The sequence below is a fragment of the Manduca sexta genome, chromosome 26 (genome assembly GCF_014839805.1).
Source record: "Manduca sexta isolate Smith_Timp_Sample1 chromosome 26, JHU_Msex_v1.0, whole genome shotgun sequence".
NCBI classification, from domain to species: Eukaryota; Metazoa; Arthropoda; class Insecta; order Lepidoptera; family Sphingidae; genus Manduca; species Manduca sexta.
Genome location: NC_051140.1, coordinates 15,330,618 through 15,345,427, shown reverse-complemented (window position 1 = coordinate 15,345,427; position 14,810 = coordinate 15,330,618). Strand labels below are relative to the sequence as shown.

General features: G+C 31.0%; 2 protein-coding genes and 1 long non-coding RNA gene across 6 annotated transcripts in view; 1 reads left to right on the top strand and 2 right to left on the bottom strand.

The window, feature by feature from the left end:
• LOC115452409 overlaps positions 1-1,535 on the bottom strand; it is a 14,443-nt gene extending 12,908 nt beyond the window's left edge. Inside the window, exon 1 of one of the 2 annotated variants that reach the window (XM_037443599.1) lies at positions 1,488-1,535. In XM_037443599.1, coding sequence (XP_037299496.1) covers positions 1,488-1,520 — 33 coding nt within the window. In that variant the 5' untranslated portion in view covers positions 1,521-1,535. Of the gene's footprint in view, positions 1-1,096; positions 1,324-1,487 lie in introns of those variants that run through there. The other variant, XM_037443598.1, reaches the window with a different exon arrangement.
• Positions 1-12,771, top strand: part of LOC119190783 — a 27,587-nt gene extending 14,816 nt beyond the window's left edge. For both annotated transcript variants that reach the window (XR_005113099.1, XR_005113098.1), the window contains exon 3: positions 12,654-12,771. This is a non-coding gene — a long non-coding RNA (uncharacterized LOC119190783). The remainder of the gene's footprint in view (positions 1-12,653) is intronic.
• On the bottom strand, positions 1,618-14,810 carry LOC115442037 (myb-like protein X). Of its 2 annotated transcripts, XM_030166993.2 has the most exons (16): positions 14,614-14,810; positions 13,812-13,949; positions 13,333-13,527; positions 12,776-12,859; positions 8,716-11,631; positions 8,442-8,546; positions 7,431-7,649; positions 6,736-6,846; positions 6,177-6,284; positions 5,263-6,090; positions 4,827-4,904; positions 4,381-4,467; positions 4,078-4,188; positions 3,099-3,206; positions 2,829-2,899; positions 1,618-2,704 (listed from the first exon to the last, which is right to left on the bottom strand). In XM_030166993.2, exons 1-16 carry the CDS (start codon positions 14,636-14,638, stop codon positions 2,237-2,239), a joined length of 5,652 nt encoding a protein of 1,883 aa, XP_030022853.2. In that variant the 5' UTR covers positions 14,639-14,810; the 3' UTR covers positions 1,618-2,236. The 2 variants fall into 2 exon arrangements, with proteins under 2 accessions (XP_030022853.2, XP_037299494.1); XM_037443597.1 differs by lacking the exon at positions 13,812-13,949 and having other exon boundaries at positions 14,614-14,798.

Sequence of the window (14,810 nt, the reverse complement as noted above, 5' to 3'; positions counted from 1 at the left end):
CAGCATAGCCAGTCGGCAGCCATCTCGTCTCGTTGAGTGCGCACACCACACACACACCATGGCACGTCCATACGGACACAACTACACACAAACAAACGGTGCACTCATTGTTCAACGTTTTGAAATTCTCGCTCGCTCAAAACCGGCCGTGGGAACTAAATTGCCTCCTGGATTCCTACATGTTACGTTAATGATAAAAAAAATTAAATAACTTCACTATTAATGGAGACGTTTTCTAAATAGCCTGTTTATGCAGATGTTTTCGATATATTATTTTATTTATTAATGATATATAACATATTATTATGTAGTACTAATCAGTAATTCATACGCAATAACACCGTATGATGTTTACAAAATAAAATACCACGTTAATGTCTACTACACAATAATTTATTACTTTTACTATCTCCTTTACTTCGAAATAAGTACTTAACTTATTAAATTCACTTTATTTGTGTTGAATTCTAAATAAATAAATATATGAAAATAGTTGTTATCTATATTTTAACATAAATATATAATTCCTGTTACAAAACAAACGTGCATAAGAAATAGAATGAACCATTGATAATAATAATTTATGTACCTATAGGCTGGCTATCCTTACTAACTATTGATAAAGTTGGTAGGTGCGAAAGAGACGACAAATAAAATAAACGATGTCCGTTATACACACACGTAGTCGTTTAGAAAATAGACGACCCAAATAAGATATTAAAATATTATCTATAAATGGTCTCGCTTAAGCTCTTTTAGAGCAAGATACTAGTTTCCCGATATTACCTAATCAATTAGGAAGATACCTATTCGGAGGCAGTTATTTCACGGGGAGAAAGAGAGAGCTACAACGATTTCCCGCCACTTCAATAATGATTATATTTTTTCGTATTATACTAAAATGAGGCCTATTTGTAATTTATAAGACACGTTATACATAATTAATGCAATAAAAGTTAATATTAACTTAAGACAATAGCTTAGTGACGTTAAAAAGAGCGGGACATGTCCACTCTTTGGACTTTCCCATTGTCAATCTCATGTTTTCATAACAATAGCTATAAACATAAACTTACAAAAATCTTGTGTGACTTACCGAATATTTATTGGTATAAATATCCTTATGCTCGATGCAATAATCCTGAATTTCACACATTTACGCTTTTAACGTCATTAGATTGACAGATATAACACCACTCACTCCATATAAAAACCACAATCTGTTTTACTGTTCTGTGAAAAGGTACACAATGAATGGTGTCTTTTTCTATTGGTAGATTTTACCCACGTGACCGTCTACGAACGACTGCCATTGGTACGATACGAGATATCAATTGACGTCATGTAGTAATAGACATTGTATTTTTATAATTACGACCAATATGTTAATAATACGCTTACGAAAAATATTTTTTTAAATAATAATAATCACTGGAAGAAGATTTAGGTTTCATAATGCAGTAAATATGATTTACGTATTTACTTACCGGTAACTGTTTCCATTCCATTAACAACAACATGGCGGTTTGTTTACACCGGCATGATAAGGCGGGAAGTACTTTTGTGGTGTATGTATACTTATCTTATTGTTTACTGGTTTAAAAATGAAGATATAAATCTAATGGATACTTTATTGATTAAAACCATATATGATAAGAAGTCAATTACAAAATAATCGCAAAGAACATGCACATGGGCGATACCACTTTTACAAACACTAGCGCCCACTAGCGGCCATATCCTATTAACACAAACATAATGGCGGGAAAAATCAAACATTCGTTTTCTTTAAATTTAGTTTAGTAGATATTCAGTCATCAGTTACCTCTGGGTTACAGAATAACAATTATTTATAGAAACTTGATTACATCTAGGTTATTCTAAGATAGATTAAGGATCAAGAAAAGTATAAACAGTATGTTAAATAAGCTCATAGGCGATTGAAACATTTATAGAATAGTAGTGCATTAGCAGACTTCACATTTATGGTTCTGTGAATATATTGTATTTATATTTAATTGTTTCTAGAAGCCTGAAAGTTACCCACTCTAAATAATTAATCAGATTCCATGTAAAGTCGTAAGACCTAATGGCTCTTTCCTTGACATAAATTAACAATTATTATTTGCAATGTCTAATTACGGGCGTTGTTTGATGTCAAAAACATTGGAAATAAAATATCAAAACAAATAATGTGACCAGACATTAAAAATCAATAATTAAAATAAACATTAAATTAAAACTTAGATAACTTGACATTCCTTTGATTCTTGTATTTTTCAAATGTGTGGAACTTTTTCATTTTTTGTTGTTGTAAGAAATCTTTTTTGAAATTTGTGACATTGGTTGCTTGAGCAACAAATTGGGTTTCAGTAGGTAAAACATTAATTCTAAAGTTTGTTGTGAACCCTTTATCAGAAGTGGAAGCTGTTGGTATAAACGGTAGCACTTTGGGTTTCTTGATGGACCTCTTTTGCTTTTTCTCAACAAGTGTATCGTCATTTAAGTACACACTCTCCTCCAAATAATTTGAAGGTTTATTTCTTCTCACTTTTGCATTTTCCACTGTAAACTTAGTAGTGGCTATGACTTTTGCCTTTTTAGCTTCTGCAATAGTTTTGTTTGGTTTATCTTCTAGTTGGTTTAGAATGTGTGAAGGAAGCCGCGGCACTTGCGCTTTGTCGAAGGAGCTTTGTTTGAGTACCTGACGAGGAAATGTTTTTGGATTAATAACCCTTTTAAATGATGCTATATAAAATAAACAATCTTAAGAACATATTTTTATGAAAAATTATATATTACATGTAACTTCAAAAAATATATGTTACCTTTGACACATTTGTGATATCATCGTCATCTCTTTCCTTTCGTTTTTTGTTCTGTTTGGTGCTTTCTGTGTCTAAAACAATAAAAACACAAAAACATTATATTTTAGTGAATGTTAAATTGTTGATTGTATTATATACCCAAACATTTAAGGCAGTTTAACTTTTTATCTTTGTATTATACAATATACTCAATATTTACTGTTTTTTTTTTTAATTGTAATAGTTATGAATTTTTAGTAAAAACAAAGTTACACAAGATTATGTATATACCCTTGTCAATAATTTGATTATTTTCTTGTTTTGCATGTTTAGTTTTCTTTACTTTTGCAGGTTTACTATTCTCCAGATTAGATAGCTCTTTGCCATGTTTGGTAGCATCTGTGGGAAAAGATTTTTTTAAATACAAATTTGTATACATAAATTATAATTAATAGAGTCATAGTACATGCTAAAGCGGTATGTTCTCATTTTGTTTTTTGTTGAATGAATTGCATTTCCACCTATTGATGTGGACAGATATTAATTACATATTTTATTTTAATTCAATCAAGAGCACTAACCTGTAGTTACGGGTTACATAAACGACACATGTTAGCAACATTATATAAATAAGGGATAATTTGTCAATAACCAGATAATAATAATCTATCATATTAATTATTACATTACTTAATATTACAAAGGTTAATTATAATAAAACAGTTATATTTACAAAAATGTTATACAGAATCAATTTTACATTGCGTTAATAAATGAAACCATATACTCGTATTTACGTTTGCTAACATTTTGCCAAAAATCATTCATGAATAACAAATATTTTCAGCAAAATCCCAGTTTTACTTTTTGATTTTTCGACCCTTTTCTAGTTTAGTACGAATATGGTATAATTATTGGAAGTGTATTTCTGACTTATAATGTGTTGCTCCTGCTACTACGAATTCTTTTAGAATTCGTAGTAGCTTTTAGAGTTCGTAATTAGTGTGATTAGAGTGTGAAATAAAAATTACTTTTATTGATGTTTGAAACTTACACTTTTTTATCTAAAGTTAGAGTAACTTATTGTAGTGTGATTTTGAAGAAGATAAGCACGTTGTTTCAATTAGTAACCCAATGTCAAATATATTGTATCATTTAACTAATATTATTTATCTGATAAATAGATAAACCAATGCTAGATGAATACTTTCAATTAAATTGTATTTATATTGGAACACCGATTTTGTAAATGCAGATTAAAACAATATACCTTTATCCTGTGAACTGAGATCCTGTGAATTATTATTTATTTTACGTTTCTTGTTTTGCCTTCCTGTTGCCGATTCATTTAACAGTTCGTTGGTGGGTTTTTCCTTAATATCTATAAATAAAATTATAATTAATATATTTCTGTAAGTCAATGCTATTATTTATATATTTCAAAGATTTGTTAATTGCTATTGTTTATGGAGACTTGACTCTAACTAACCAAGCAATTTACTGGAGTCATTTAGTTGTATAAAAAATGAATCATACTATGTATGGCTGATAACATTAATTTTGGTATACATACTTTCTACAGTAGCATCTTCATCAGCCGTGGCAGAATGTTTTCGTTTCCGTTTCTTTGAACCAATCTCTTTGTTATCAATATTTGGTTCTGCAACAAAAAAATTTTTGTGTTGATTGAAAAATTTTTAAAAATAAATACACAGAACAGACATTGTCGGTTTTGGTCCCTACACAAAAATATGATATTTCATATTCTGGGCATCGGGAATTATAAACGAGTTATTAACGAAAATCATGCAAGGATTCAAAAGTTTCAGAACAAGTTTCATTAACGCCAAATTATTGTGAAATTTGTCATTTCTCATAGTAAAAGAGATCAAAAAAATTGAAACATTAGCCACAATGTACAATACCTTTTGACTTTGATTAGTAAAAGAAAAACGAGTGGAACAAAATTGGGTTATCATGTATTAATACACATAAAAACCTTTCACATTTGATAGTTACCTGACAGTTGTGACTGCAACACATTCTTGTGCTTCTTATTACTTTGGTAGGAAATCTCTAAAGGTGCCCCTTCATCATCTAGAAAAATAAACAGGTTTTTGTTATATTCTATTGTAAGGCAAGGATGAACAAGGGCGTCTATTTTTCGGGAGGCTGTTCGAAAATGAAGAAATTTTTTAGCTAGTTTATTCATGTTACTAATAAACGCTTATTAGTTCTATGATCAATTATTACGGAAACAGTCACCTGGCAGCAGTGTATAATTATGTTTTGTATAGTAACTATACATAGTCATAAAAGAACATATTTTTAAGGGCAAGAAGTACAATCATTCTCTCTAAAAAATATGCAACATAAGTATTGTGAACAATTGACCATTTAGATAGGAACTTTTAAAGTTAATACTGAAACTTTGGCTATGTAAAATCTAAAATACCTGACTTATTTGCTTCTAAAGGAATGATTTCATTTGTGCCAATATTGGATTGACTGGATTTTCGTTTCTTCTTAGTTTGTTGCATAACCTCTGTAGGCTCATCACTAGTTTCAACAACATGTTCATTTTGAATATTGTCTAGAGATTTTTTGGCCTTTTTCTTTTTCTTTTCGCTACCAGTTTGGCCCTCAAAGGATATTTCTTGTTCTTTGTCCTCTATATTTATTTCATTAGTTTCATCATTTTGCATATTAGTCAATGACTTCTTGGCTTTCTTTTTCTTGTCACTGCTGACTTTGACATCAAAGGATGTTTCTTGTGGATTTTCTTCTATAGGCTCTGCAGTAATCTCATCAACTTGTTCATTTTGTACATTAGTTAAAGATTTTTTGTCCTTTTTCTTTTTTTTGCCACTGGCAGTTATGATGTCAAAGGATGTTTCTTGTGGAATTTGTTCTGTAGGCACTTCACTGGTTTCATCAATTTGTTCACTTTGTATATTAGTTAAAGACTTTTTGGCTTTTTTCTTATCACTGGCTGTTAAAATATCAAACGATGTTTCTTGTGGGGTTTCTTCTGTAGGCACTGCACTGGTTTCATCAACTTGCTCATTTTGTGTATTATTCAGAGATTTTTTCTTTTTTTTCTTTTTCTTGTCACTGGAAGTAAAGATATTAAATGACATTTCTTGTTCCTCTTCTCCTGTAGGTGCTTCACTAATTCCATCAACTTGTTCATTTTGAGTATCAGTTAGAGATGTATTGGCTTTTTTCTTTTTCTTGTCACTGCTGGCTTTATTCTCAAAAGATATCTCCTGTTCTTTTTCCTCTGAAAAATAAACAATTATAATAATAGTTATGTAAAATAGTAATTTATATGAAATATGACCATAAAACAAGACAGGTGGCTATTACCTTGAACATTATGCATAATATTTTCAGACTCATCCAAAGACCATATTGATTTATTCTTTTTCTTCCCACTCTGTGGTGTCTTGATCTGATCTGTTGGCTCATCATGACCTGTAATGATAAACAATATCTTTATCTATTTCATTGAACAAAACGTATCGTGACTGTGAAAGTTCGTGGAGAAATTAGGATTTTTGTTAGAAGTAAGTGAGGAAATCATTATATGAATTTGGATAAAATTTGTCACATGAATATAACATACTCTAGAATTGGCATACAGGCTACTTTTTGTATCGTTAATTGCACATCTATTCTTTTATACCGAAAAAGGATTTAACATGGGCGGAGTCCCGAAAAAGAACTAATAATTTCATAAATAAGTTGTTTGCATTTTAATTAACCCAAAGAATATTGCTTTTTTTTTATTATTGTGTAGGTAATATATTTCAATTTAGAGAGTTATAGGCAATATCTCATTTTTAGAGGGCCAAGAAGAAAGAAAACTGGCTCAGACATTATGAAAGTTATTGTAAACTATTTATTATTTAGAAAGATATCTTACTGATCTCATTTTGCAGTTCATCAACTTCGGTGATATTCAATGATTTCTTTCCTTTCTTTTTTTTCTTTTCACTCTGCGGTGTAATTTTTTCTGATTCATTTTCAACTTCATCTATAAAAATACGATAGAATAAGCTTAAAATATTGTACGGAATTTAGTAACACACAGCATAAAAAACACACACACACACACATACAAAAAAGATGATGATAAAAAAAATATATATTACGCAATTTTCTAGTCATGGGTGAACTACTACAACAAATGATTGTTGAAAAAGGGGGTATCAGATATATCTTATCAGGTAAGAGACTTTTGTACTAATAATTAATACAATGTGAATTTATATGGTCACCTAGCTTTGACGCCGGTTCTGCGGTTGCAGATCAAAAGCCAAGCCAAGTCAATTTAGCTGAGCTTGCAAAACTGAAGTATTTATTTATACTTGTGCGCAGACGAAAAACTATATAAATCTTAATTATAACAAACTATATAAATAGCTTACTATGCAAGGTCCTATGAGTAATATTCATAGCCATGCAAGTAAGACTTAACTAATTTAGTTTTGTCTGCTGGCGTTAAAGATTTAATTAAATAGTGTTTAGATATTTGTACATATCTCTCGAACTAAATGTTGGAATACACTTAAGAAGGTTTTACTGTTGTATTGAATACTAATGCCGGATGTTACCTACCTGTGATAACCACTTCAGTATCAACAGATTTTTTCGGTGTCTTCTCTCCAGTAGCTCCGTCAGCGATGATGGAAAATTCTTGAACATCCGTCAAAGAGCTGTTACGCTTTTTCTTCTTCTTACTGCTAGCACTCAATGATACATTCATTGGTTCATCTTGGTCATCTCTAGTACCCGTTGTGTCAATGAAGAAACTAACTTCATTTTTCTCTGTGCCATCTGAAATTGCATTAAATAATTTATTAATTGCTGGTATGAATGATACAAAAACATTAACGCGCGTATTTTAGGTGGATATCGTCAATACTTAAGGATGTCTATTATTATAAAGGTCGAAGCTTTACTGACTGACTTTATTTAACTGATTAAGAATTTTATCAAAATTCTTTTGATTGTAAAAAATGAATTGAAGTTTATGTCCTTCATTTGAAATTTCGTCGTGGATATAGGTATGTCAGGCCAGTATGACAGTACATCATATTCTAATAGGGTATTTTACTATGTTCGGTTTTAAAATTATTCTCTAAGTGTTGAAAAGCTGTTTTCTTTTCCGAACCTAGCAATAGGATTGGTTAAAAGTTGGCGAATCAATTTATATATTAAATATTGAAATGCTAAAGACTCGGTGCATAGTGAGGTTATCGTTTAGTTTCTTTTTGTCGTGCGCACCATAATTCCCCATGATGTCACATAGATATTATAGCGTCTCTTTCTAGGTTTTTAACAGCTAGCCCTTCCGTGGCTTATATCTTTTTACCGGATTTTGAGCGCGCTTTTTATGTTAGAAATTTAAATAACGAAAAAGAAATTGTTATAATATAAACAATATTTTAATCTATTTTTATAACTGAACAATAACCACTATGATTGTAATTTGTAGCCTAGAATGCGATTGTTTTTTATTGAAGTCTTTTCTTCCTTTATAGTTGAGAGTTCATAACTGCGCAAATAAACATACAAGTTTCTTTTATAATACAGCATGTAGGTTTAAGTAAGTGTGGGCTAACTCACTTGATGGTGAATTTTCTTCTGGAATTTTCAGTGAAGACCGTTGGTTATTTTTCAGTTTCTTGCTTTCATTCAGTTGAGATGAATTATCAAGTATAGATGCGGTATCTGAAAACAGATTATTTTACTAGAACCCTTATCTGCATCAACTTCTAATGGATTACTTTTAACTTGTATTGTTATTTGCGCTAATAATATTTAGATACCGATCATTTTGCCCGCTACCCTTATGAGAGAAAAAGAAACTAAACTAATGACATAGTTGTATAGACCTTACCCATATCTTCCAATAAATTAGTTTTTGCTTCTGTTTTCTTCAATGGTATAAAGTCTTTGTCTTCGCTTATATTTGTTACACTAACTTCTTTTATGCTATCTGTATTAGGATTCTCGCTGTCATTACTATCTTCCGTAAAAAGGAGGCGCATATTTATTGAATCTGAAGCATCATCATCTTCTTTCTCGACGGGTGTCTTATTCTCTCTTTCTGTGTGAGTTTCTGTTTCTAAAGACACTTTTTCAATTGATTTCTTTTTAATTGTCTTTGATTTAATTTGAGTTAGATTCAATTGTTCAATTAACACACATGCCTCCTTAATCTTCTTTTGCTTCTTATCTATGTTTAAAGAGTTGTTAAGTATTTTGTTTCCTTTAGGTTTATTGTTTAACCCTTCAAGAACTGAATTGTAATTATCCATTATTTCTTTGTTTTCTTCACTGGAGGATGAGTTTTCATCAATTTCGAGTGCTGTAGCTTGTAATGGGTCTGATGTTTCGTTTGGCTTCAAAATAGTTACATTCTGATCTACATTAATTTCTTCAATATTTTGATTGATAACTACAGCAGATAAGTTGTTATCCTTTTGAGGTGTTTTTGGTTCATGCTTAATTGTGACAGAAATAGGATCTTTCTCTTCTATTTTATTTTCATTGCAAATCGTAATTTCTTGTTCATTTAAATCATTTTCATCACAGGCAGATTCAGACAACTGTTTTCGCCTCCTTTTTTGTTTAGTTTCTCCATTCTCAGTCAAGGACTCATTGGCATCTGAATTTATTCCAGTTAAATCTTGGCTTGAGTCTATCCTCTGACGATTGTTTTTCTTTTTTTTAAAAGATATTTCCTCACCAGATTCCGAACTTGACGAATCTAAGCGTTGGCGGTTATTTTTCTTTGTTTTTAATTTCGGCATACGTTTATTGGAATTATCCAGTTTGTGGCGCGCTTCATACATTTCTTTCGATGCTTTCTTTTGTTCTTTAATTTTCTTTTCGTTGTATTTTTTCTTTGATTTCGTACTCATTGACAGCTCATTATCGCTCATAGACAGATCATCCCCAGAACCACTCAAGAGTTCATTATCTTCTGCATCAGAACTTACAACAAAAGAGTCTTTTTCATAATCTGTATCATCTGAAAATTCTTCCTCAGTATCCAAAGTTTCACCTTTCTCTACAATTCTATTTTCTTCCTCATATTGCCTATCGTCTGAATCTTGACTATCCCCAGATTCATAATCTTCACTTGCTTCTTCAGCCTCATCATCTATTATTTCATTTTGTGTTTTTGTTATTTCTGCTCCTGACTCATCAGATTGATCTGAGTCAACATCATTATCAGTATTAGTCTGTTTTTTTGAATCATAAAAACTTTCTTTTGATTTTCTTTTCTTCCCATCTGTTACATCATTTTTAGGACTAATTAATGAAGTATCAATTGGTACACCCAACTTTTTCATAGATTTTTGTTGAAGCGGGGTGCTAGTTGAATAATCTAGAGACAACTTTCTTTTTTCAACTTCTTTGTTCTTAATTTTATCAGGAATATTTATGGATTTAGACAATTCCTCCTTATTGTTGGCTTTAGGTAACTTTTTTTCAATTTCATTGCTTGACGTATCCTTAATTTGAGATAATATAAGGGTACTCTTGCTTTCACAGGTAGATTTTTCGTTGTGTGATTCAAAAGAAGAAAGTAAAGATTTTCGTTTCGACTTGTTGGGACTGCTATCATCATTTTGGTCCATAGTTATTAAAGATTGTTTTTTTGTCCCCAATTTGTTGAGTGCTATAGGAGTACTTTTTACTGATTTATTTATAGATGTATTTTGTTGAATGGATTCATCTATATCCATAGGTTCATAGCTGTTATTATGTGGTATAGCTTCATTACTATCAGTTTGATTATCATGCTTTACAACAGGCACACATTGATCTTCACTATCTAAATAAGGAACGGGGCGTATATTGTCATTCGTTACTGCATTTGAATCAGAGTCATCATCTAAAATTACTACAGATTGAATATTCTTGCTTGGAGCATTTTCAAAACATTTTATGGGCGAAATGTAATCTTTTTTATTTTTCGAATCCAATTTGCTTCCTGTTTGAATCTGATTAATAATATTTTTCTTCCATCCTGTTTTTAGTACAGAATTAGTAGATTTGTCATGTTCTGTAGTTTCTTCATTAATATTTAGGTTTCCTGATGTATTCATTGATTTCATTTCATTATCATTCTCAATTTCTATAAATTTCTTAGAGTTTACAGAAGTATTTAGAGAGTCATCCTTTTTATTTATATTTTGTAATGGTGTCAATAAGCTATCATTACTTTTCTTGGAAATTTCACCATCCTGGACAAACATAGTAACACTGGAACCGCTTGTCAATGATTTATTTTTTCTCCTCTTTTTTGATATCTCAGTGTCACTAAAGAAACTACAATCATTTGTATTGAGTGTTGGGATAGCTGATACAGATATTGTTCTGTGTCTTTTACTTTTAAAATCTTCAATTGCAGATGCACTTTTATGTAATATTGACCTATTATTTTTTGGTTTTGCATCAAGGTTTTCAGTCAAAATTTCATTACGCTCATCTTTGTTATCATAATCTTTATGTATGTCTTTGTTTTCACTATTATCGGTTGGTTTTTTATGCATAGATTTTATAGATTCTTCATGCTTTACTTGGTTTTCTTTATTGGTTGAAGTATCCAAATGTTTATTATCGATGTCATCTTCAGTGTCATTAGAAGATTTGGATGAATTATTTTTTTTACCTCTCTTTCCTCTGGATATAGGACTTTTATTGATGGATTTGTCCTTTGAATCAGTTTCATAAGTATTTGTCTCCTGTTCTTCTACTATTATTTCTGCGGGTGCAGATGTTTTGGAACTGGCTTTGTCAGCTGAAAATTAAAAAAAAAAATGATTTATGGTAAATAGAATTTTATTTTATACTATCGTAGATGTTGATGTCTATTGAAATAAAACTACTAAACGCATTTTCTCAGCTGAAGCTTTTGTGAAACCGAGTCCCAATAATAGTCACGGGTCATGGGATCCGCGTAACGATGAATGGTTACAGGGAGACTAGTTAAGGTTTCGTAGACTGCAGTCTACGAAACTTCGAGAATAAAAATCAACAAATTTATGGCCATAAAGTCTAAAAAAAGTTGCGGGAGGTTGCTGGATGTGGGTCGCTTCCAATATGTCAGTCTGAAAATCTTTGGAGGAGGCCCATGTTTAGCAGTGGACATCCCGCAGCTGATGATGATAACCACGAAAAAATTCCGTAAAGTGGTTTTATTTTAATAGACACTTATTGCACTGTCAAACAATCGCGTAAACATAAGAAATCATAACGGAACCTACTTAGCAAATACTAAGATAGCACCCAGTTGTTGAGTCTATAATTGGATTGCATTATGCAGTATTTTATAAAAATAATTCTAAGTGGTTCATTGCTATTGGTACTGTATAAAAAGGATACTTAAGTTTCAATATTGTGGAAATTAATCATTTATGATAAAAAGATAATAACTTTCAATTGCATATTCCACTTAGAAACACACCAAATCCAAAGGAACCAAATGTTATTAATTGGCCTTATATTTAATCACAATGTCTGCTAAACAACCAATGCTGAAAATGAATTTATTGCAATGATTGTAATAATGATAATTTTACATATTTTGAAGTATTCATAGGTTAGTCTAAAACAACACGGTTTTACTCACGTTTAAAAAGTAGTCGGAATCGCCGACCAGTTTCGACCTATTAAGTAAGTCATCCTCAGGGGCGAGTGCTAAGAGGACGTCGCGTCGCGGAGGCTTTTCGATCACTTTTTTAAACGTGAGTAAAACCGTGTTTTTTTTTCGACTAATTTAATATGTCTCGCCAAGTTTTAATAATATTATTGTCTTCATAGGTGTTGGAAAAATTACCATGATGATGATGAAATTACCATGATAAACAGAATTATTTTGGAGCAAGTATTTGTTTTTGTAGAATTGTAATATTATAATAATATGATTGCAAACTGAAAATCACCTGGTTTGTCAATGCTTGATGTAGAATCCTTCCTAGTTCTTCTGGTAACTCTTGCAGGTGTGATTGGTGCATCATTGTCACTTCCTATAACATAAATTGTAGGTATAGTGTATAAATATGCAGTACAGCAAATCAGAGTTTCTGACTAGTAAAATGTTACTGATAATGTATATAGACTACATTTGGAATGCTCTTATATGTTTATGTACTATTCTTTAAACATAGTATGTACAGACACTTAATGCCATAGGTATTCTCTCCCAATTAACATTTGGATGGTGCAGCGATAAACAGAGACAAGATAAATATTAATAACATAAAGACATTAAACTATAGCACCTCACAACTCTGCAGTCTGTAATAATGTAACATTGGCAGAATAGCTTCATAATCAAACTCATCACCAGAAATCAAAGAAGAAGGAGTAGATATTGATAGCATTATGATATTCATGCTAAGGCTGAATGATTTATATTTTAATGAAACAATATGTTGAGCTCCACAGTATGTGATTATAGATGTACATGATATACATTATATGATGAGATTATACATACCAGCTTGAGAAGTTCGCCTTGCAGCTGCTCTCTTTGCTCTTGGTGAGTCCAAAGCCTGGGGAGTTTCTGATATAATACTAGTATTGGATCTTATCCTGGCACTGCGTCTTGAAGGCGTCATTGGTTTTTCTTCAACAGGTTCTATATCTTTTACTGCCGTTTTACGAGTGGACCTTTTTGGAACTTGGCCTGAATCTGTTTAATACATATGTTTTATTATTTAATGTCAATATATCTGTTTATGTCATGATGGTGATAATTTGCAAATAAATGGTAAGGATAAACAAAAATAATAACTTATATTGATTGAAAAATATGCTAAAGAATTAGTGTTTCTATTTTAATATTTTTTATGTGTTAATGCATCATGTTAGTAATGATTATAATATTTCTTTTTATCATAACCCAGATGTAGATGATGAGACCCAGTTTGATGAGATACTGTTAGTTATAATTAGTTATTAATTCCATGGAATTACCAATTTCTTCAATTAAATCAAGTTGTGGTTTTGTGGCCAGCCTTCCACCTTTTTTCTTAGTTGGTGTAATAGTCCCAGCAGGAGATTTTACATCCTCAGTCTCAATTGACAATCTCCGCCTCAAGCGTGTTACAGGGGCTTGATAACAATATCAAACATTAACATCTATTCTAAATCCCTATTCAAATGATCTGTAGGCCCCTTTTGATTATAATGAAGGCCTTAGTTATGCTTACTTTCTTATAACTTTAATCATAGATATACTATTTTGTTTGTAAAATTGTAATTTACTAATAAATGTATGCAAAGTAAATAGATAAGTAAAAAAAAGTAATGTAACTAAACTATTAATTTAAAAAGGGTATAGACATATAAAGGAATATGCATTAGAAATATAAATTTTACTAAAAAAGAGCAGGTACTAGATGCTTATTGAGTTATTTGGCTTTAAACTTAAATTACAATTCATTGTGAAATGGTTATTAGTTATATTTTTAAGGAACTTAAGTAAAGATATCACGTGGCTAGTACTCGCACTGATAAAGAGTTTTTTCTATTTATTTTCAATAGCACAATGTGAAGGTAAAATAAATTTGGCCGGTATGAAGACTGCGACGCAAATGGCTCATGGGTTTTTCACATTAGACATTTCTTGATTTTAACATTTATAGAGGTTGGTTGGTAAGGTAAATAAGTAATTTACTCGAATTTATAGATCCTGACGCTATAATTTCGTGGCTACACATTAGATAAATGGACCACGTTTTCATGGCTTCAAATTTTTATTATACGGTTTACGTACCTTTTACACCTACGTCTTCACTCATGTTTAAAACAAAGAAAACTTATGATATCCTATTTATAATTTCCACTAAACACGTGCATCTACCTCAACTGATTCAAACCGTGCTTTTTGAAACAATTGGTTAAAAACAGCTGTTAGGACGCGGTGTCTGAATTGTCAAACTCAAATTCAAAGCGTGCTATGGTAACGTATTC

What these genes read in the sequence shown, in the direction of transcription:
- LOC115442037 (XM_030166993.2), bottom strand. Translation starts at nt 14,638, where the DNA reads ATGAGTGAAGACGTAGGTGTAAAAG. An exon ending in AAGGCGAACTTCTCAAGCTG is followed by an intron (nt 12,860 to 13,332) that starts GTATGTATAATC and finishes TTTATGTTATAG; the next exon opens with GAAGTGACAATGATGCACCA. An exon ending in TATTATGCATAATGTTCAAG is followed by an intron (nt 6,091 to 6,176) that starts GTAATAGCCACC and finishes TTTATTTTTCAG; the next exon opens with AGGAAAAAGAACAGGAGATA.